General features: G+C 46.6%; 1 protein-coding gene across 1 annotated transcript; it reads left to right on the top strand.

Annotated features, from left to right (window-relative positions):
• Nucleotides 1-921: 921 nt before the first annotated feature.
• On the top strand, nucleotides 922-19,585 carry LOC129682232 (butyrophilin subfamily 2 member A2). The gene is made up of 10 exons (XM_055614484.1): nucleotides 922-1,006; nucleotides 2,598-2,945; nucleotides 4,290-4,571; nucleotides 5,183-5,359; nucleotides 7,333-7,353; nucleotides 7,444-7,470; nucleotides 8,795-9,401; nucleotides 13,489-13,523; nucleotides 16,248-16,274; nucleotides 17,021-19,585. The coding sequence occupies exons 1-10, from the start codon at nucleotides 922-924 to the stop codon at nucleotides 17,533-17,535; spliced, it is 2,124 nt and encodes a 707-aa protein (XP_055470459.1). The 3' UTR covers nucleotides 17,536-19,585.
• Nucleotides 19,586-21,057: the final 1,472 nt, after the last annotated feature.

Genomic DNA, 21,057 nt, shown 5'->3' with positions numbered 1-21,057 from the left:
CCAGTCACAGGCTCTAACCCACTTAAGGGAAATTGTGAGTCTTGCACGCGGAGTGGGTCCACCGAGGTCTGTTGTCACGAGTGCCTGCACCTCGAGACTAATAGAGAATGAAAAGTTCTTTCCTCTTTTTTTGTAGCAGCCTGTTCTCTGGTGGCGACTGTGCCCACTGGCGAGCTGGAGAGAAGAGAAAAGACAGGACAATCGGCTTTTGAGGGTCAGAGAAGAAAAGAAAACGCAGAGTTAATTCTGAAAGGTAAAGAGGGGGGCGGGGAGCGCCCTGCGTCCTGGCTGGGGCCTTAGGAGCGGGAGGTAGAGGTGCGGGAGGTAGAGGTGCGGAGAGAAAAGCGGAATCCTTGAGTCAGGAAAGAACATCTAGGGGGAAGGGCAGTCTCATCTTGACCTGGGGAAGAGAAGGGAGGACAAGGACGGGAGGGGGTGAGGGGGAAGGAGGCTGGAAGAGGAGGGAGGGAGGAAGAAGGAGGAGGAAGAACTTGGTGGAAAAGTAGGAGAAAGAGCCAGTGGGGAAGGAAGAGGACGAAGGGGTGGGGTGAGAGGAGAGAGGAAGGGGAGGAGGAGAAGAGAAGGCCCAAGAAGAGAGGAAGAGGAGGAGGGACGGGGAGGAATATCAAATGACCGCTGAAGAAACTGGACTCTGGGAAGACAACTGAGCCTAAGATAGTAGAAAACTGCCTGCCTGATGTTTACGTTGTTTGTTTAATAGAATGTCTAGTGATCGCACCTATTAAGGTATAACCTGATCCATACCTTAAGGAGTCTGTCTAAGGCAGAAGACAAGAGTGCACATGAAGCCAGCGTAGGGACAAACAAATGTAACCTACATGAGAACTGAGGGTGATTTCTCCTCTGTACTTCTAGGTTTTCTGTCCACACGTGACCTAGGTGACTCTGTCCTGAAGACCTATGAAGCCTGCTACTTCCCTGCATTCTTGCTCGTTAGCCTCCCTTCTCTTCTTCCTGGTCCTCAGCCTGGTTGTGCTGGTCTCAGGTACAGCTGTAGGCTCCTTGCTCCTGTCGGCTTTCCAGAAAGCAATGCCCACAGTTCTCCCGACAGACAGAGGCAGGAGGACTGCTGCTGTGGTGGCTCATCTTTCTGAATGTGTACACTAGATTTATCCCAATTTTGCCCGACAGAAATGAAGCAAGAGCGTCAAAGTGGACCTGTAAATTTCCAAGTGGCAGCATTCAAAAGAGTTAAAAATAGAGGGAGTACCTATCAATGACATCTTGCAACATCACATCATCAAACATTAGTATTTAAATGCTTACCTTGCCAGGTATAAACTTGGAAGGCTGAGACAAGCTTGCCAAGAGTTCAAGGCCAGCCAGGGCTACATGATAAGATACTGTCTCATAAAGCAAAACAAGGAAGCTGGGAATGTGGTTCAGTTGGTAGAGTAGCTGCTTAATGTACATAAACTGTGGTTTGAACCTAGCTCTGTGCCACACCCAGGTGATGGGCTGAAGAAGAAAGGCAGTCTGGGCACTGGGCGTACAGTATGTGCTCAGGGTGACATCAATGTTCTGTTCCCATGGGTTGTGGTTTGTTGGGTTTTGGTGGTTTGTTGTGGTTTTTGTTCTTGGCTGGACTTGAACTTGCTACGGAGCTGAAGGTGACTTTGAAGAACTGATCTTCCAGCCTCCATCCCTGGGTGGGCACCAACTCAGTGTTTGTTCCTGAAGTATTTGCAGCCTCGATGGATTGTTCCCAGAGACGCTGCTGACCAGCCCATCTAGGAAGCCCCCCTCCCCGCCCGTGGCCTTGGAAAGGACTTATCTAAACCAAGCTGTCCAATCTTTTTCAGTTCTCCTGATAAAAAAGTCACTAGATGAAGAATTTCGTAGGGCCCTACATTGAATGGTCTAGAGGTTCTAGTTTAATTTCTGTTGCTGTGACAAATACCCTGACAAAAAGCAACTTAGGAAAGGGAAGGGCTTAACTGGGTACAAATGCAGGCCACAGTCCTTCACTGAAGGCAAGCCTGCTTGCTGTTCCACACAGCATTACCTCCAACCAAGGAACTCATTTCACCACTCAAGAGGTGCAGGACAGGCCATGGAAGATATCGCTTGCTGCCTGGCATCAGACTCTTATGTAGATCAGGACCCCCTGCCCAGGGAATGGTGTGGGCAGGGCCCCTCCTCATCAGTTCACAGTCAAGACGATCTCCCACAAAGATGCCCATTCTGACCTAAGCAATTTCTCTGTTGAAATTCTCTTCTGGGATAATTCTAGGCTCACAGAACTGTCAACTTCTTAACAAGTTGACAGTTAAAACTAACGAGGACAGTGTCCAAAGCACAGCGTTGGTGCTCTGAGTGCACACACGTTTGTTTTGTGTGACACTGTGACACAAAACTGTCACTACAAAGTTCACACTTGAGAACCACAGACTCAAAGCAACAACGGCAAAAGCCAACCTCACATCTTAAGTACGTTTGCCATTTCGGGTTGAGCAGAATGTATAGCTTTCCAGGGCCCCAGGTTGAACACTCCTGAAACCTTAGACTAGCACTTCATCATGCTGGGTAGGTTAACGGCCGGAGTTCCTCTCTGATTGTCCTCCTTTGTTGAATAGCCCAGTTTACTGTCATGGGGCCAGCTGAGCCCATCCTGGCCATGGTAGGAGACAATACCACGCTGCACTGCCGTCTGTCACCAGAGAGAAGCGCTGAAGACATGGAGGTGCGCTGGTTCCGGTGGCAATTCTCCCCTGCGGTGCTGGTGTACAAGGGCCGTCGAGAGAGGACAGAAGAGCAGATGGAGGCATACCAGGGAAGAACCACCTTCGTGAGCACAGACATCAGCAAGGGAAGGGTGGCGCTCATCATCCACAGTGTCACGGCCTACGACAATGGCATCTACTGCTGCTACTTCCAGGAAGGCAGGTCCTATGATCAGGCCATCCTGAGGCTCATGGTGGCAAGTGAGTCACTCCATTATCCTCTGCTCGCATTTCCCAGGGCGGCTTTGGGGAAAGTGTCTCTCTTGGATTCAGACTCATCAGGGACTAGCACATTTTCCCCTGGAATCCCCTTCACATGGGGAGGGTTGCTCTACCTGAGTCCACCTGAGTGAGTTCTGCTAAGCTGTGGCCGTCGCTTCTTGAGTGACAGTAGGCACTGTTAGAAATGCGCAAGGGTACCTAAAATAACCAAGCACTGCCCCCCAAAAAAGCTCACTAGAGATTTCACTGGTTAATAGTTTTGCTGGTTAAACTTATAGCTCAGGCCAGGCTTAAACTCACTTTGTTGCTGACCATGACCCTGAACATCTGATCTTCATTCCATCTCTGCCATGTGCTGGGATTATAAACAGTATCATCGTCATCATCCTCTCCAGCTAATCTTGTCTTTTCTCCCATTTCTCCTAGTAACGATTGCAGAGAAAGCAACCGATGTGTCAGCAGATGATGTCAATATTAAATAAGACAGCAAAATTATGAACTAAGACTGGTGGCCCCATAGAGGCACAGCAGAAGAGTACTTTTACTCTTTTTGCGAAGCTTCAGGATAGAAATGGCAATTAACCTGGGCATGCCGGGAAGGGAGCCATGTTTTCTTAGTATCACACAATATTAAATTAAGGAGGAAGGTTTCCTGACCTTCCTACCCTGATCCTGTTCACGTCAGAACTTCAGGGTCGGCTGGTTTAACTTGATGGTGTGCACGTGTTGTATGTGTGTGCACACACAAGTATCTATGGCATATGTGTGTGCACATGCATGTATGTTTGAGATAAATGTGTATGTGTTTATGTGTGTGGGTGTGTGTTCTCACCTGTGTGTGTATGCTTGTGGTAGCTATAGGTGTCTTTCTCAGTCACTTTGCAACTCAATTTTTGAGACAGGGTCTCTCACTGAACTTTGATCTTTCTGTTCTGCTAGGCTGGCTGGCCACGTAGCCGGCAGGATCTGCCTGCCTCCTCATGCCCTGACTCAGTACTGAGCTGATAGACACGTGACCACCCCAGCTTTTGTGTAGATGCTGAGGATCCAAAGTCAGGTCTTCATACTGGTGCAACAAGCTCTTTACCCAGTGAGCCAGACAAACACTCTACTACTGAGCTACATCCCTAGCTCAGCCACTCTTTTTGTTTGCTTGCTTGTTTTGTAAGACAGGGTCTCACGTCGAAGCCTTGGCTGTCCTGAAACTCTCCTTCTGTAGACCAGGCTGGCCTGGAACTCACAGAGATCTGCCTGTTTCTGCCTCCCTAGTGCCGGTTCTAAACCAACTGCTATTTTTAGCCGAGCCCTGGTCTTCCCTCCCAGGCCTGGGTTCTAAGCCCTTCATTAACATGGAGACCCTAGAGGATGGGAGCATCCTGCTAGAGTGCACATCTAAAGGGTGGTACCCAGAGCCCCGAGCCGTGTGGAGAGGCCCCTATGATGAAGTTGTGCCTGCCCGGGAGGAAGAGTATGCAGCCGACAGAGAAGGCCTCTTCGCAGTCGCCATGACTGTGGCCATCAGGGACCGCTCTGTGAGGAACATGACCTGCTCTGTCAACAACACCCTGCTCAGCCAGCGGATGGAAAGCATGATTTTCATTCCAGGTCAGTCCTCTGCCCTCTGGAGATGCGTCCTGAAAAGATAGGCTCCTCGGCACATAGGTTGATGTCTGGAGTTGATGAGGGACTAGAGGATGGTCTGGAGAAGGATTTTTGGCTCTGCAGAGCTGGAGGCTGGAGCTGAACTGAGGCCACATCCTTTGCAACAAGAAGCAAATCATTCAGTCCCGACCACATGAATTAGCAGTGATAAACAGTGGAGAACAGTGGTTATGTTGGTTTATACCCGTAGGCCCCACCGTTGGGAGACAGAGCATAAGAATAGACTTAAACTTAACCAGGACTTGGACCTGTGGTGATCCTCCTCCCTCTGCCTCCCCTGTGTTGGGATTACAGTATGTGTCACCACACCCAGCACATGAGAGGGTTTTAACGTAGAATGAACTGGATCCCTGTCTCTCTGTTGAGAAGAGACTTATACAGCAAGGGCAGAGCAAGGAAGGAGGCAATGCAAGAGCCTGGGCCAGAATGCTGGGGAGGGGTGTGGCGGCTGTGTGAGGTGGTGGTGGGAGAGGCTTAGCACATTGCTTACCTTGTTTCATCCATGCCCGTGTTCTGTCCCTCACCACACAGCCCTTCTCTGGCTCACTTTCCAGAACCCGTCGTCGAGCCCGGCCTTCCTCTCTGGATGGTGGCCATGGCCGTCACTCTGCCTATGGTAATGCTGATCCTCCTCACATCTGCAAGCCTCTGCCTTGTCAAGAAACACCAGAGGAAGAAATCGATTCTGTCAGCTGAAAAACAAGTTGAATACGAAGAAAAAGAAACTGCACGTAAGGAACTAGGAGAAAGAGAAAGAACCCAGAAGGTAAAGGGGTAGAGTGCTAGAGTTCACCATTCTTCAATGCGAGGCCAGCCTCAGCTCCCTAGTGAGTTCAAAGCCAGCCTAGGCCACCTAGGATCACATCTCATAAAAATGAAAAAAGGAGGAGGAAAAGAAAAGAAAGGACACCGCCCTTCTGACTGACAGGTAGAAGCTTACGAGAGACAGGCTACAGAGAGGCAGCAGAAGCGCTCAGAACTCTCATATGCTAATAATTAAGCCTTTGGATCCTTTGTTCTAATTTGCAAACATTGCGTCATTCACTTGGTTCCAAGCAGGTCTGAATTCCTGAACAAGAGCAAAAAACAAACAAACAAACAAACAAAAGGCCCCAATAATGTCCACTTACCTGGTACATAACACTCCTGGTTTCTGACTGCTCTCAGCATGGGTATTATATTAGATGCTTTCCTCATTGCTGTGATAAAGTTATCTGACAGGGGCCAACAAGATGGGTCAGCAGGTAAAGGCACTTTGTATCAAGTCTGACATCCCAGAGTTCAATACCCAGAACCCACACGGTAGAAGAAGAGAACAAACTCCTGCAAGCTGTCCTCGGACACCCAATATGCAATACGCCACATGTACACAACAGACACAACACTCACACACACTAAGTAAATGAAAAATTTTTAATTAAACTTATGTGAATGAATATTTTGCTTGTATGTATGTATGTGTACCCAGTGAATGCCTGGTGCCCACAGAGATGAGAAAAGGGCATTGGATGGCCTGGTAGTGAAGTTTGTGAACTACCGTGTCGGTGCTAGAAATGGAACATGTCTTCTGCGAAAGCAACAAGTGCTCTTAACCACTAAGCCATCTTTTCAGACCCTAATGTTAGTGTTACTTTTTAAAATGTGTGTGTTAGCTGGGCGTGATGGTGCATGCCTTTAATCCCAGCCCTCAGGGAGGCAGAGGCCAGAGTGGTCTACAAAGCTAGTCCAGGACAGCCAAGGCTATACAAAGAAACCCTGTCTCAAAAAACTAGAAAAAGAAAAAAGAAGGAAAGAAAGAAAGAAAGAAAGAAAGAAAGAAAGAAAGAAAGAAAGAAAGAAAGAAAGGAAGGAAAGAAAGAAAGAAAGAGTGTGTGTTGCACTTTCTCTCTTAACCCGGTTAGCTAGCATCCCCAACTAATTGAGACTGGAGTATGTTATTTATTGTGCTTTATGGCAAAATACTGAGCAGGTTATTACTCTATTCTGAACCCTCTAGGCTAGTCTGGCTTCCTCTTTGCCAAAATCTCTGAGATCCTTGCTCTTTACGGCTTTCTCTTTGCTCAGCTGCTCTTCCTGATGTCTCCTGGACCTCTGCCTGTGGGTGAATCCCCTACATCCTCTCTCTCTCTCTCTCTTCTCCCCTGGCTGGCAGAAAGTCCAGCCCTATTCTCTCTCCTGCTCAGCTGTTAATTGGCTGTTAAGCTGCTTTATTGGCATAATCAGGGGATAATTGGGGAGCAAAGTTTAGGGGATTCTCAGAACAAGGATTGCAGCCAGACAGGGCGGGGGAGGAGGGACCCAGAAATCAGCATTTGATTCTTTGCACTGTGAATAAGAACATTATGCCTACACCCTCAATATTTTTTTTTAATTACATTTATTCATTTGGAGGAGCATGGCACGCCATTGCCTGCATATAGAAAACAGAATAATTTGTTGAAGTTGGACTCAGGCTCTGCAATAAGCATCCTTACCTTCTAAGCCATTGTGATGAAACTCGCTAATCTAACCTAGAAAATCCCTCACAAGCAAACCTAGGCTTGTTTCCACAGTGACTCTAATGTCACTGTCACAGTGATCCTCTCAATGTCACAATCAAGATTAACCTTCTCAGGGGGGAATGAAGGGTTTGGGTGCTGTAGCAAGAGCCAGCCCTAAATTCTCTCAGCTGCCTACTGAGTACATTGCTTTGCTTCCTTTTCAGGGCAACTTCAAGAAGAATTGAGTAAGTTTCGCTTCCCCTGAACTTCTTTGCGGGTTGTGTTCTGCTGGCTTAGCCATGACCTCATGACATTCACCTCTCTGTCACTTGCAGGATGGAGAAGAACCCTCTTGCATGCCGGTGAGTGTTTGTGGCATTCCCTTACATTCTGAGATTTCTTCACTCTAAGGGAGGACATGAACGAAGAACCCAAGGGCCGTGGAGTGGGGAAGTAGGGGGCTGAGAGTGCCTCATTGGCCATGGCGTCTAAAATGCTAGACGCCAGCTTTGTCAGGGGATCACCACAGCTTTCAGTCAGCCCTGTAGTTTATTTCTCACAGTCCTTTCTTTTTAGAAGGAGGTAACCCATAGGTAGCAGAGGTCTCTCATACAGAACATCTCTCCCAAGAGTAGTCTTGCTCTTGGATCTTGAATTCATTCAGTTAGAGTGAACAGTTGGATCCCCATGTGGCAAAAAGGTAATACGCTTCCTGGGGCTAATCAGGAACGTAATTCCCAGGTGTCCAGAAATGCCTTCCTGCTCCCTGGAGAACAGTAACAGTGAGCCAGACGAGTGGGAGAGCCCAAAGCCTGGCTGCCCCATCGTCCTGAGCATTATTTATTTTTTCATGCTTCATCGTCAAGCACCAAAGAACACGGGCTTTACCAGCTGCTCCTTAAGGAGAAATTTAGTATTGTCGCAAGCTACTTGACACACAACCACAAGCTGTCACAATCAGACTTACCAACTTGGAGGTGGGAAGGTGCCATTCTAACGTGATAAGCGAAGTGGACTGACCAGGCAAGCCATAGTGTAGATGTTTGGCAAGCACTTCCCATGTCCACAGTAGTCACTGCCCTGGGCTTCACACCTGGCTGGAAATACTCCCCTCTGAGGTATGCAGCACACACCTCTCAGCTTGGCTGTGGACATCTTTCCTCCTCCTTTATCCTTTGGTGGGCACCCTTATCAGTCATTTCAATCAGTTGTCATCCGGTTGAAAGTATTCAGAGGCCAGTGAAGTGATCCTGTACTAGCCAGGACACTGTCTAGCGAGACTCAGTTTAATTCCTTAACTGACTCATCATTAGGGAGAGTGAGAGATTAAGGCTCCCTTGTTGGTCAAAGCCAGGTTGAATGGTTTCTACCTAGGGAATTTCAGAGATCTTATCTTATGGTAAACACTGGGGAAGGTCTGAAAATGCTGAAAGGGGGAACCATTCTTTTTTGTTTATTTGCTAAACTTTCTGGGTTTCTTAGAGCTCCAGTTTTTTCCATAGACGATAATGCTCTTGGCCCTAGGAGACAAATGAGTTCCATTATGAGCTTCCTAAGATCCAAAAAGCCGTTTTTGAAAAGGCTACCACACAGAGGAATCAACTCCCAAGACCCAAGGGGGGAATGGAGGTTGTGCCTACCCAGGAGTCTGAGATCTCAACACTAAGTCTGAGACTTCTTCTACAGCTGATGTGGTCCTGGACCCAGATACTGCTCATCCTGAGCTCTTCCTGTCAGATGGCCAGAGAAGTGTAAGACGAGGCCCTTCGAGGCAGAGCGTGCCTGACAACCCTGAGAGATTTGATTGCCGGCCATGTGTCCTAGGCCGGGAGAGCTTCTCCTCGGGGAAGCATTACTGGGAGGTGGAGGTGGAAAATGTAATGGTGTGGGCCATTGGCGTTTGTAGGGACAGTGTTGAAAGGAAAGGGGAGGCCCCGTTGGTTCCTCAGAATGGCTTCTGGACCCTGGAGATGTTTGGAAACCAGTACCGAGCCCTGTCCTCCCCAGAAAAGATCATACCCCTGAAAGAGCGACTTCACCGTGTGGCCATCTTCCTGGACTGCGAAGGTGGCGATGTTTCCTTCTACAACATGCGAGACAGATCTCATATCTACACATGTCCTCCTGTGGCCTTCGCTGGGCCCCTGAGACCCTTCTTTAGGCTCGGTTCCGATGACAGTCCCCTCTTCATCTGTCCAGCATTCACAGGGGCACAGGGAGTTACAATACCTGAGGGCGGCCTGGTCCTATATAGGACAAGACCAGTTTCTCAGAGCCACGGAAGGAAGACATAGTTCTCCGGACAGCTGGTTGAGAGCAGACCCTGTGTCCTTCAGGTCACCCGGAAGCATCTTCCAGCTGCCTCCTTCACACACACTTCAGGTCCACGCTTCAGTTCATGCCTTCAGTAGTTTATTTTCTTCTAACTCTCTGCCTAGCAAGATTCAGTCTTGGGAGACTACTGCTATGACCCATCTTTCTCATGGGAAGAAAGTGTGAGAAGGGGAGTGGCAGAAACTTCAGAGCTTCAACATGATGCTCTCTGGCCACCTCGGACATAGGGTAAGAGCAACAGAGTGCATCAGGATGTAAGAGGAGAGAAAGCAGAGGAAGGAGACAGAGAAATTTAAATTGAGGCCGTAGGTGGAGGAAATCACCTGGAGAGCTAGGGGGTAGGCCCATATGACAGCTGTGGGTAGGTAGGAGCTAATGGTCCATTGAGATCCAAAGCCAAAGATTGACATATCGTATAATAAGGATGTCTGGCGTGTGTGTGCAGGCCTACACATAGGAGGAAAAATGAGCAGTGATGGTGTAAGCTGGCTCAGGCTTCCCTGCAGTAAACACTCAGTTCTGAGTTCCCGTGTCAGTGTTCGGTAAGAACGGCTTGAGACTTAAGCTCCTTGCTGAGCAGCCAGGGCCAAATAACTCAGGTTTACTGGAGATAGTAGCAGTTCAAGTGTCTTAGGCTAAGGATGTCTTCCTTTACCCCAACAGTGTCCTCCTTCTTCAAGATAGGTTCTCACCTGTAGGCCAGGCTGGCCTGGAACTCCCAGAGACTGGCCTCCCTCCACCTCTGGAGTGCTGGGGTTAAAGACATGCTCAACTGAGCCTAGTTTATGATCTTATGATGTACAGAAATTGTTAAGCGTTTGTTCTCTTGGGTTAATACCTGTTGAGATTTATCTTGGTTTTTCTCTAGTCACAGTCTTACTGTATGGCACTGCTCTGGACTCTTTCAGCCCATTTCTTTTGTTGTTGTTCTTTTTAAGACAGGATCTCACTATGTAGCTCTGGCTGTCCTGGAACTCACCATGTACAGCAGGATGGCCTTGACCTTGCAGAGATCTGCCTCTGCCTCCTGAGTGCTGGGATTAAATGTGTGTTCCACTATGCCTGGCTTTATCCCATCTCTTCAGTGTGGGGATTATAGGATTATGCTACCATGCCTGACTAATATCTGTTTCTGCTTATGGCATTTGAAGTTGAAAACAGAAAAACAATTGTATGTATCCATTTACGTGAAAACAGTAATAAGCTAATCACAGTTTCATATGAACAGTATATGTCTAATTTAAAAAGTTGTTTCTGAGCTGGGTAGTGGTGACACCAGTTCTCAGGAGGCAGAGACAGGCAAATCTCTGGGTTTGAGGCCAGCCTAGTCTACAGAGTGAGTTCCAGCCTAGTCTACAGCCAAGGCTACACAGAGAAACACTGTGGGGGGGGGGGGGAACAAAGCTGTTTCTATGATCTGGAATGAACTACAATCTAGAAATACAGGGAATATGTCTGAGAGATTTCCTACTTGGTTTGAAATGGGTAAGTCTCCTTGTAGTCCATACCTTTGAGAAAAAAAAAGAGATATATTACTGATCCCAGAGCTTGAGGCAGAAAGACACACACACACCTTTAATCTGGGCCTTCTGCTGCACATCAATATAAGAACACAGAAGAGGAAAGCTTTTGCTTTTTGCCTGTTTGCCTTCACCTTGCCAGCACATCCATTCCTTCACTAGTATTGGAGCCTACTTCTTTGGGATTCCAGCATACACAGAAGACCAGCCTTGTGGACTGAGCAACTACCCAGTTCTTGTACTTTCTGTTCACAGCCAGCCATTGTTGAATTAGCTGAATTGGGAAAGGGTCATTCTATAAGTTCTGTTACTCTAGAGAACTCTGACTAATACAGTTTCTAAAGCAAAATATATTTTATCAAAATAGTATTAAATAATAAAAAGAATTATCTAAGCTTTTAAAAATCTAATGAATGATTAACCAAAAGAGAGCCGTGTTGTTATATCTGCCTTTTTCATTTAATTTGTTGGCCTACCAAAGGACATACAAGATCTAGGGAACTACAGTGTACTCTAGAGAGTGACAATGCCTTATTAGAAAACAAATATTAACCTTACAGGCCCCTGAACTATGCCCCCGTTCCTAAACTAAGGTGCTTGAATTATCAGAACAGATACATTGGGGTTCTGGTTGGTTTTTTGTCAACTTGACACAAGCCGGAATCATTTGAGAAGAGGGAACCTCGATTGAGAAGATGCCCCACACTAGACTGGCCTGTGGGCAAAGCCTATGAGGCGTTTTCTTGATTAATGATTGATGTGAAAGAGCCCAGCCCTTTGTGGGGGTACCGAATGAGGCAAGTGGTCCAGAGAGATACTATAAAGCAGGCTGAGCAAGCCATGCAGAGCAAGGCAGTTCTCCACGCCCTCTGCTTCAGTTCCTGCCTCCATTTCCCTTCAGGATGGATTATGATCTGGATATATTAGCTGAAATAAACCCTTTTCTCCCAAAGTTGCTTTTGGTCATGGTGGTTTGTCACAGCAATACAAACCCTAATTAAGACAACCAGTCTCCAGTTTAAAGCACTATCCTAAGCCTATCAACACATTCACGCTTTTTTAGTTAATCATCCCTTATTTTTATGGGATCTTTGAAGCCTAAAATTAATAAATTTTGATTGTTGGTTGAAACTACACAAGCCCAGCTTTGTGCTTGATACTAAGAGAATATTAAACTGTGTAGCCCCTGCTTGCCTTCCTCTGCCTTTAATTCATATCTTATTCAGTCTCACCACATTCAGCATCTGTCATGTGCCAACCATTCATGCACAGGAGCACCACTAAAGAAGATGGGAATTTACTAGGAACAAAGGGAAACGAGTAGGAGAAGGAAAGGGAGGTACTTTGGAAGGCTGAAGTGAGGTGGGCTGGATATATGAGGTTTGAGAGCTTTGGAAGGGCCTCCTGGGGTTTTGCTGTGGCTGGAGGACTGAGAAAGAATCAGCCTGTGAGAGCTGGGTGGGGAAGCAGTGTGAATGGCAAGCCGAGGAGCAGCAAAGCAAGAAGGGACTTCGTGAAGAACCATTAAATGACCCATGTGGTTAGAGCAAAATGGGATGTGGGAATGCTTTGGCAAAAAACGAACCACAGCTGCTCATCCTCAGTAATGTTTCCTTCTCTGAAGTCTCATAGACAGTTACACAACTTTTCACCCCAGCAAGGAAATAGGCCCAACCTTCTAGCACCACCTCCTGTCCCAGCATCTGTCCAGGCACAACCCTGTGTGAATCCCTGCAGACTGCAGGGACCAGCTGAATTGGGACGTTTGAGAGCCGCTGGGGAGGTGGGGTTCCAGAGGAGTGGAGATTTGCGTCACAGGAACTAAGGCCAGGTGTTACAGCTCTAGAGTAGGCCGGGAGGTGGGTGCTGCTTAGCTCTCCTCTGAGGCACGGGACTAAACTAAGGTTTTCCTGTTGCGATGGTCATTAAGGCAGCTTGGGGAGGAAAGGGTTTATTTTCATCTTACACTTCCTCATTGCAGGTCATCGTTATAAAACGGCAGCCATAGCTCTATGCATTTGCCAAATACATGAATGGAGAGACCAGGGAGGCAGGTCACAGCAGAGACGAAGTCCCTGCTACAGGTTTAAAACGCTCTGTGATCCTGTCCTTTCAAAACAACACAACTACCTTTCAGTCAATCAAATAACTTTGACTTTAAGTAATCAACTTTACTTTGACTAAAAGAAAATTCTTTTAGTCTTTCTCTGAGTGAGTGGCGCAGACAGATGTGGACAGTTTCCAGATCCTTTCCTCCAGATGAACTTTGGCCTGAGAAAGACATCTACCAGCTACAGAAAACTTAATGAGGAAATGGGCCGAGTCAGCCAGCAGCAGCGGAGCTACAGCCAATCGAAGGCAGCCTTTCAGAACTGGTTCCCAGGCCCTAGCTAGTAGCACCCTTGATACCGAGCTCCAGCTGCTGTGGCTCGGGAGAGGCTTGGGATGGACGGATTGCCCGGTAAGAAACCGCTGGGGTTGAGTGTGTAACATTCTTTAACCACGGAGACTGATGGCCTGATACCTTCCTCGCTGGAGCGGTTATAAATGGGTAGCAGGAGGTGAGTGGGGGGAGTAACAGCTAGGTTATGGGGGTGAAGGTGGGAAGGTGAGGGGCCTACCTAGTGGGTGGGCGTGGGCCAGTCAGTCAGCGAACAGATGAGGGTTCCCGTGCTAGGTAGCGGGAATCGCGGGGTGCGGACCTGCGGGGTTCCAGGAAGACAGCCAGGTGTACAGACTTGTCAGCTGGACGTTCATAGAATCGGGCCATTACTAAGAGGAGCAAAAGGAGCTAAAATGCCGTCAGGCCATCCAGAAGGATCTAAAAGAATCTAAAGAGCTGTCTTCAGCCAGTCAACATGTGTTGTAATCGTAAAATATTTTATTGCATTCTAATTTATTTTGTGTGTGTCGGGTGGCGGTCAGGGAGCCACAGGGTATGTCGCGTAGGCGTTCCCCAAGAGCAGACATCTGCATAGAAAGGCCCACAGGCACCAAATTTGACACTTCTTGAAGACCCTTGCTGTAGCTGGAAGCTGTGTGATTGTTCCGCTAATTAATAAACAAATATATAATCTTCAAAAGGCACAGAAAAGGGAGGGCAGTTGTTCTAAACCCATTAATAACAAACGCAACTCACCGTTATTATGTGGGTGTTGCATTAAGAAGATGAATCAAAGTGGTAGCCCTTAGTGACATTTAACTAAGACTGAGCCTAGATGGGAATATTCTGCTTCACTCTCCCTGTGCTCCTCCTGTCTGAGGCAGGAATCTTGTCTGCCTGTAGGCTGTCTTATGATTCTGGCCCTCTGGATCTGTCTTCTCCCCAACAAAGGGCTTCATGTTCTCCTTCTCTCTCTCTCTCTCTCTCTCTCAACAGTAAGTCACTGACTCCAGCTGACCCTCATTGGCCAGATAAGAAATACTATTAAAGACATCATTATTTATTAGGCATTGCTTTCAATCTCTATTTTTGCTCTTTCCAGCGAATGATGATCAGAACACACAGGCCATGGGTCAAGGCCATGGAAAAGCAGATAATTTAAGATTACAGTTATGCATTATGTTGTGTTGTAAAAGTTGATTGCTGGGAAATACAAGATAAGTATGGTTAGTTACTTTGTTCTCTTAAAGATAGGTTGAAGAATAGACTGAGTACACAGTACACCAGACATCTTAAGTGACCTCAAGGTGTATTATTAACTCTGGCTGTGACGTCCAGCACAAGTTCAAATCTCTTAGAAGTTAAGAAATATTTTATCGTACTGCATTGCTACGGTTCATCCTTTCTGATTTATTAAAGAAGAAACCTATCAGTGGAGGTGGCCACTGGCCAAAAGCTAGTCAAGGTATGGTGTTACTGTAGAGGTAGCACAGAGCCCCTGACAACAGGAGGCTTGAGTGAAGCAAGCCATGGTGCACACAGTGAGGGGTCCACCATCACCACCTCAGTTTCTGAGAGTCCTCAGCTACTGAGGATGTTAGCAAACACTTTTCTTCTGGGTTGTTACAGCACCGTCTTCCTCAACCTGGGGTGCCATGTTGCTGTCAGCATTCCTGGGGCTTATGGGAATATATTTTGTTTGGAAACAATACAGGACAAGAAACAGACAGAGAAATGGCAAGGCTGCTCCTATGGGCAAGTCACAAAAAGTGCCGTTACTTACGGATGGTGGATCCACTTTTTAGGGTCTGTAGGTTAACTGTCCCATTAGAGAGCTTACATCTCCCTTGGGCCTGTTATTTCAGAAATTCCAAAATAGAATGGGAATATATACACATGAAATACCAAATGTCCAGAGCTCAGAAAGAGGAGTTGGGTTTGATCAGAGCCCCCTAAGCCATGAAACCTGTGAGGTCACACCACCAGTTCACACCCCTCAGTGATTAAATTTGAGGAGAGAAGCCAGGTCTACTAGATAGTTGGCTTGAATAAGGAGAATGTGAGAGAGAATCCATTAAACACAAAACTTCCGGGTAGAGTTTCTAGACTGTGGTCCTGTGTGAAGTAAGCACTGCATTGTACAGGTTCTAAGCTGGGGGTCTGTCTGAAGTGTTACTGTGAGACCCTTTCCTGGGAATATAGGAATAAACATTTATTCCAGATAAAGAACCAAGGGCAGACCAAAATACAGATACTATATCAATGTGTTAGGAAGGGAGGGGCCTAATACATCTGGTCAGTTTCAGGGACTTCCTAAAACTACTGAGTTGTTTACTTCCCAAGTTTAACAAGCTCCCCTGAAGGATGGAATCTTTTCCCTCCCCTTAGTATATCCCATTATTTCCCCTCCCCCTAACATCCTGTGTCTTAATGAGCTTCCTCCAAGAGGGAAAGTTTTGACCTCAGCAGAAACTGCTACACAACAGGTGGACACTGTGTTGTTCCAGGCTGCGGTGCTGTCTGAAGCAAGCACCACCGATGACACGTCATTTGCCAAGTGTTGCCTTTATTCGCCACAGATGGAGCAACAGTCTATAACCATGCAAAGAAATTATTGCAAACCTACAAGAAATCCCATTTTATTTTCACAGAAACAAAGACCCTTCTTGGTTATGGCTGATGTTGCATCACATACACGTGTAGCTGTCTTGCCTGTATCTGGCCCTCCTGTTTTTAATACCTCCTTACTTTTCTAGCTATAGGAGGGCATTGGGAAATAGTTGCTCTTTTTATACAAAAACCCCTAAATATTTGATTTGTTAACATTTTCTTTGTTGCCCTGTTCATAAAATTTTCTCCCCCTAACACGGTAGTGACTTCTGGCTTTGTTTTTGTTTTTCAGAATGGAGATCGGCACAGTCATATAGAGGTCAGTTTACTTGCTCTGGGCTCTGAGATCTTACTTTTCTATGGATATAATAAAATGCATGACAAGGCAACCATTTGAAGGAAGGGTATATTCAAGGCTTACACTTCCAGAGGGATAGGAATACATCACCGTCATGGCAGGGAACATGGCAGCCAGCAGGATGACACTGAGGCAGCAGCTGAGAGAGAGTGTGTATCTGAACCACAACATGGAGCAGAGAGCACACCTGAAATGGCACAAGTCTTTTGAAAACCTCAGAGCTCACACCTAGTGACACACCTCCTTCAAGACCACACCTCCTAACCCTTCTCAAACAGTTCCACCAGCTGCAATACACAAACCAATAGGGACCATTGTCATTTAATACCCCCCAAGAACACCTCCCAAGAACTTAGAGATCAAGAATAGGCAAAAGTGAAACTCTTGAAAAGCTCATAGAAGTGAGCGCAGAGAGATTTTTAATTGTGGGAGAAAACCTGGTATTTTCCTGAGACTCCTAAAGGACCTCTGGGGGATGGCCTAGAGACCAGCTCAATGTGACAGGGCGGTGTAGAGCACAGCACCCCTGGATGCTGTCTTTCTTGGCATTGCCTATGGCTGCTGATAAGAGGGTAGAGGCTGTGAGAAGGCAACTCTCCCCTGCAGTTAGCTGTCACCTCCTAGAACACTGCTGTGAATCTTCAGAAAAGGAGGCATGGGCCATGGGCCATCTGCCATTCACTGATGCACTTTCTCTTCACCTCCAGTTGACGTGACTCTGGATCCAAACACAGCCTACCCCCACCTTGTCCTGAGAAAGGATTTAAAATCAGTTCACCTGGAAGATTCACGTCAACAGTTACCTGATAGACCAGAGAGATTTGACACCTGGCCCTGTGTGTTAGGCCGTGAGACCTTCACTTCAGGGAGACATTACTGGGAGGTGGAGGTGGGAGGTAGGACTGACTGGCTGGTAGGGGTATGTAGGGAGAACGTCTTGAAAAAAGAGTTTATCCTCATGTCTCCCAAGAGTGGCTTCTGGGTCATGGAGTTGTCTCAAGAGGAGTACTGGGCCCTCAATCCATCTCGGGTCCTTCTTTCCCTGCCGAAAGCCCCTCGCCGTATAGGTATTTTCTTAGACTATGAGTCAGGAATTGTCTCCTTCTATAATGTGAGTGCTGGAATCCATATCTATACTTTCCCCAAAGCTTCTTTCTCTGACCCTATTCGTCCTTTATTTTGCTTATGGTCTTGTGGTAAGTCTCCTATGACCATCTGTTAAACGGTAATGAACACTGATCCCCAAGGCCTTTAGGGAGTCTGTTGTCATAGAATAAGAGTCATTCTGCCAAGATAGAGGACATACCCTTTCCGAACAGATGATAGCATGGTCCATCCACAGAACCTCTTAGGCACCCATCTTCCTTCATCCCATTGTGTTTTGCTATTCATCCTTTCCTGTTCCCTTTTTCTGCAGCTGGAGCTGTCACTTGTCCTCTGAAACCTCCGTGACTTTGGACAGGGTCAGGCTTAAGAAAATTGGGGAGGGGGGAGTGGATTGGCAGATTGTGTGGGAGATTTTGTAATGATCTTTACACCAACTGCATTTCAGGAGGTTGGGAATACAGTCTGAGGACACACAATGAAAGATGAGTTAGGGAAGAGTGTGGCAAAAAGCAGCTTGGTGTCCAGACAAAAAGAGAAAGGGCAGAACGATTGCAGGGAAGGCTAAGGGGCAGGAATACAAAACGTGAAGTGAAAACAGACCAGGAGTGAATCAGAAAGCACCTGGGAATTCTGCAGATGAAACTGCTTGTCTCTAGCAGGGTAACCAAATTCAATTCTCCTTTAGTTTCTGTTGGACAGGCTAAAGGGATATTGAGAAATGCTGGAAAAGGAAGGGTCTCCAGCATAGGAGCGACAGAAAGATTCCAGATAGCACTCCAGCTGTCTGCATCTTCCATCTGTCCCTGACCAGCCCCTGTGTGGTCAGCATCACATCAGCAGCTCCAAAAAGTGTCCCTGTCTTGTCTTCCCAACTTTGGAGACATTATTTGATGATCCTCAGCTTCTTGTTTCTCAGGCACCATGAGCTGCCCCCCCCCCCATTATCTACAGACACCTCCACACTAACTGGTGTCCTCCATGCCCCACGCCCAGCCACTCTGCTACAGCAGCATCTCTTCTGCTTACTGGTGTCTGTATCATGAAAACACACTCTTGCTTTTGGCTCACCCTGGGAGGGATGTCAGTTTCCCTTACTCTGTTTCTCCCTATGTCCCTGTTCATGCCATGAAGGGAGAGAGCTAAGTGTGTAATACACCCAAAGCTGAGCCCAGCCTCAGAGAAAGACAGTGGTGTACCTGATGTCTTTTCCCTCCATCGACACACTCTCATGATCAAAAGGCGTCTAGGATGGTGACTCACAGCTATAGCTTGGCACATCACATTTGTACAAGGATTGCAAAGGTTTTATTGCTGTTGTTTGGTTGGTTTGGGTTTTTGTTTTTTGTTTTGTTTTTTTCAAGAGAGGGTTTCTCTGTGTCACCATGGCTGTCCTAAATCTCAAGTTGTAGACCAGGTTGGCCTCAAACTCACAGAGATCCACCTGCTCTGCCTCCCTAGAGCTGGGATTAAAAGAGCCTGCGAACTGGCCTGGCTGGATTGCAAGTTCCTACCTTCCTGTTGCAGTGCTGTCATTCAGCCCTTATCCTGTTGGTGTGCAACAGCTAGTTTGCACTGACAGGGGCGTTACTCCAGTGTCTCAGATATGTAATGTCCCCCAAGGCTCCTGAGCTGAAGGCTGTGTCTCCAGGCTCTGGGATACTGGGACCTGGAAGTGTAAGATCCAGTTGCAGTGAGTAGGTCATACGCAACACTGAAGGAATTCAAAGCCCCTAACTTCTCACAGCTTCCTGGCATCCTGAGCAAACAGTGTAGTCTGCTGTGGAGGAGTTTGATGTGATTAAGGTAATTTAATCTTGTCCTGACTCAATTTTATGTCTCCCTAGACAATGTTTAGCTGTCAACACCCCCAACATTGTTTGCTCATTTGGGATTTCCATGCCCCTGGCCATGGTTGAGATGTATTAACCAAGGTAATCATGTTATACAAATTAAACATTGGACTTAAAAAACTGAATATTGTATAAATCAAACCATCATGTTGTATTTGAAATAACCAATGTGTGGAACCAAAACAAATGTTGCCCTCAGCTAACATTGATGTGACTGTGTTTTTGGTTTTCGTAACACTACATGTGAGCTTCAGCACCAAGAGTGTTTCTGCGGTGTTAGCCTTACACAAATAAAGAATTCAATTTGGCCTTATACGTGTTGTGGTCTGACTTTCTAACCTATAGTGTAACAAATTCTCATGAGAGAGACAGTACTTGGGGACCATCTGCTACCGCTAGGAAAAAGTCTAAGAATCCAAGAGAAAGGTCTCGCTTTCACTATTTCATACTATTTCCTGCTGCAAAGCCCTTCTCCCTCTCAGTCTGCACTCTTGCATGGACACCTATGACTCCACTGCTATTCTTCTGCTGAGGTGGATGAGCAGCTGGGCCCAGACCAACCCTTCCATCTCAAGCCTAGGTCAGCCATCCACACACTGTTGGTGGCTAAAGGACATGTGGATCATTTGAAAGTGATCACAGCCAAAAAATTTCCCGTCCCAAGATTTTTCTACCGTGTCACAGGCTAGGGGGACTGTGAACAACTCTCTTTCCTGCCTTTCCCACCCCCAATCTCAAGGAATAGCAGGACCAAAGAGGCAGCTTTCCAAGAACCTCTTGCTCCTGACCTCATCTCATCCCAGCTTGGAGCCAGGAATATTCCCAGGGTAAATTTCACCCAATAAACAGCATCCAGCCAGCTGATAGCAAGACTGGCCTGGCAGGAGCAGTCACCTCCAGAGAGAGAGAGAGCCTCAAAAGTGTGCTTCAGCCCAAGACAGTTTCAGAGGATTCATGAAGTCAGAGCTCTTTGGTGCTACACAACATTGTTTATATCTTTGCACATTACATAGAGGCTCAGAGTTTTCTAGATGTTAATTGATGTGTACTGATGGTTTCCTGCCCACTGGAATGTGCACTTTTGTATTATTTACAATACTCAATATGTAATATGTCAAATGTTGATGGATACAACCCACAAAGTAAAAATTCTTTGGGATTTTCAGTAACTTTCAAGAGTACAGAAAGTAAATGGGATCAAAACATGTGAAAACTGAGCTCAAGTTGGGTGTGTTGGTGCATGCTTTGAATCCCCTGACTAGGGAGGCAGAGGTAGGCCTGGCCTTAGGAGAAAGTTCCAGGGCTGAGAGGAACTTTCCTTTTCTCTAAGGAAAAGACAGACAGACAGACCAATGACTTATGCTTGAAGACAGCCACCACATATAACTAGATGCTGGAAGAAAACGGTAAGACATGTTTCTTTGTTGCCATGCTAAGGACTGAACCCAGGGACTTTAACATGATAGGCAAGTTCTCTACCCCTGAGCTGAAGCCCTAGCCTCAAAGCCAAGGTTTGGTTTTATTTTATATTGAAAAAGCATTTTTAACAGAGACCTGCAATTTATTGACTTTTTTGAAAAATCAACTTGTAAACTTTTATTACAAATTAGAAATGAAGTTCTTGAAATATCTGAATTCAACCAAATATGAAACAAACAAACAATAAAAGGTGTACATGAGAAAAACTTGACTTAAAAAAGAAAGACGAACAGGTTTATCAATGGTAAAAAGATGACAGTTGAGGCAGGTGGATCTCTTGAGTTCCAGGCCAGCCTAGTCTACACAGC

Source organism: Psammomys obesus, unplaced genomic scaffold, assembly GCF_907164565.1.
Source record: "Psammomys obesus unplaced genomic scaffold, mPsaObe1.curated_primary_1811, whole genome shotgun sequence".
NCBI classification, from domain to species: Eukaryota; Metazoa; Chordata; class Mammalia; order Rodentia; family Muridae; genus Psammomys; species Psammomys obesus.
The sequence above is the reverse complement of the archived record's forward strand: the minus strand, read 5'-3'. Positions and strand labels throughout refer to the sequence as shown.

Coding starts and splice junctions, on each gene's coding strand:
- LOC129682232 (XM_055614484.1), top strand. CDS start 922: ATGAAGCCTGCTACTTCCCTGCATTCTTGCTCGTTAGCCTCCCTTCTC. Junction 7,471..8,794: donor AAGAACCCTCTTGCATGCCG/GTGAGTGTTTGT, acceptor CTTCTTCTACAG/CTGATGTGGTCCTGGACCCA. Junction 13,524..16,247: donor TTATAAATGGGTAGCAGGAG/GTGAGTGGGGGG, acceptor TTTGTTTTTCAG/AATGGAGATCGGCACAGTCA.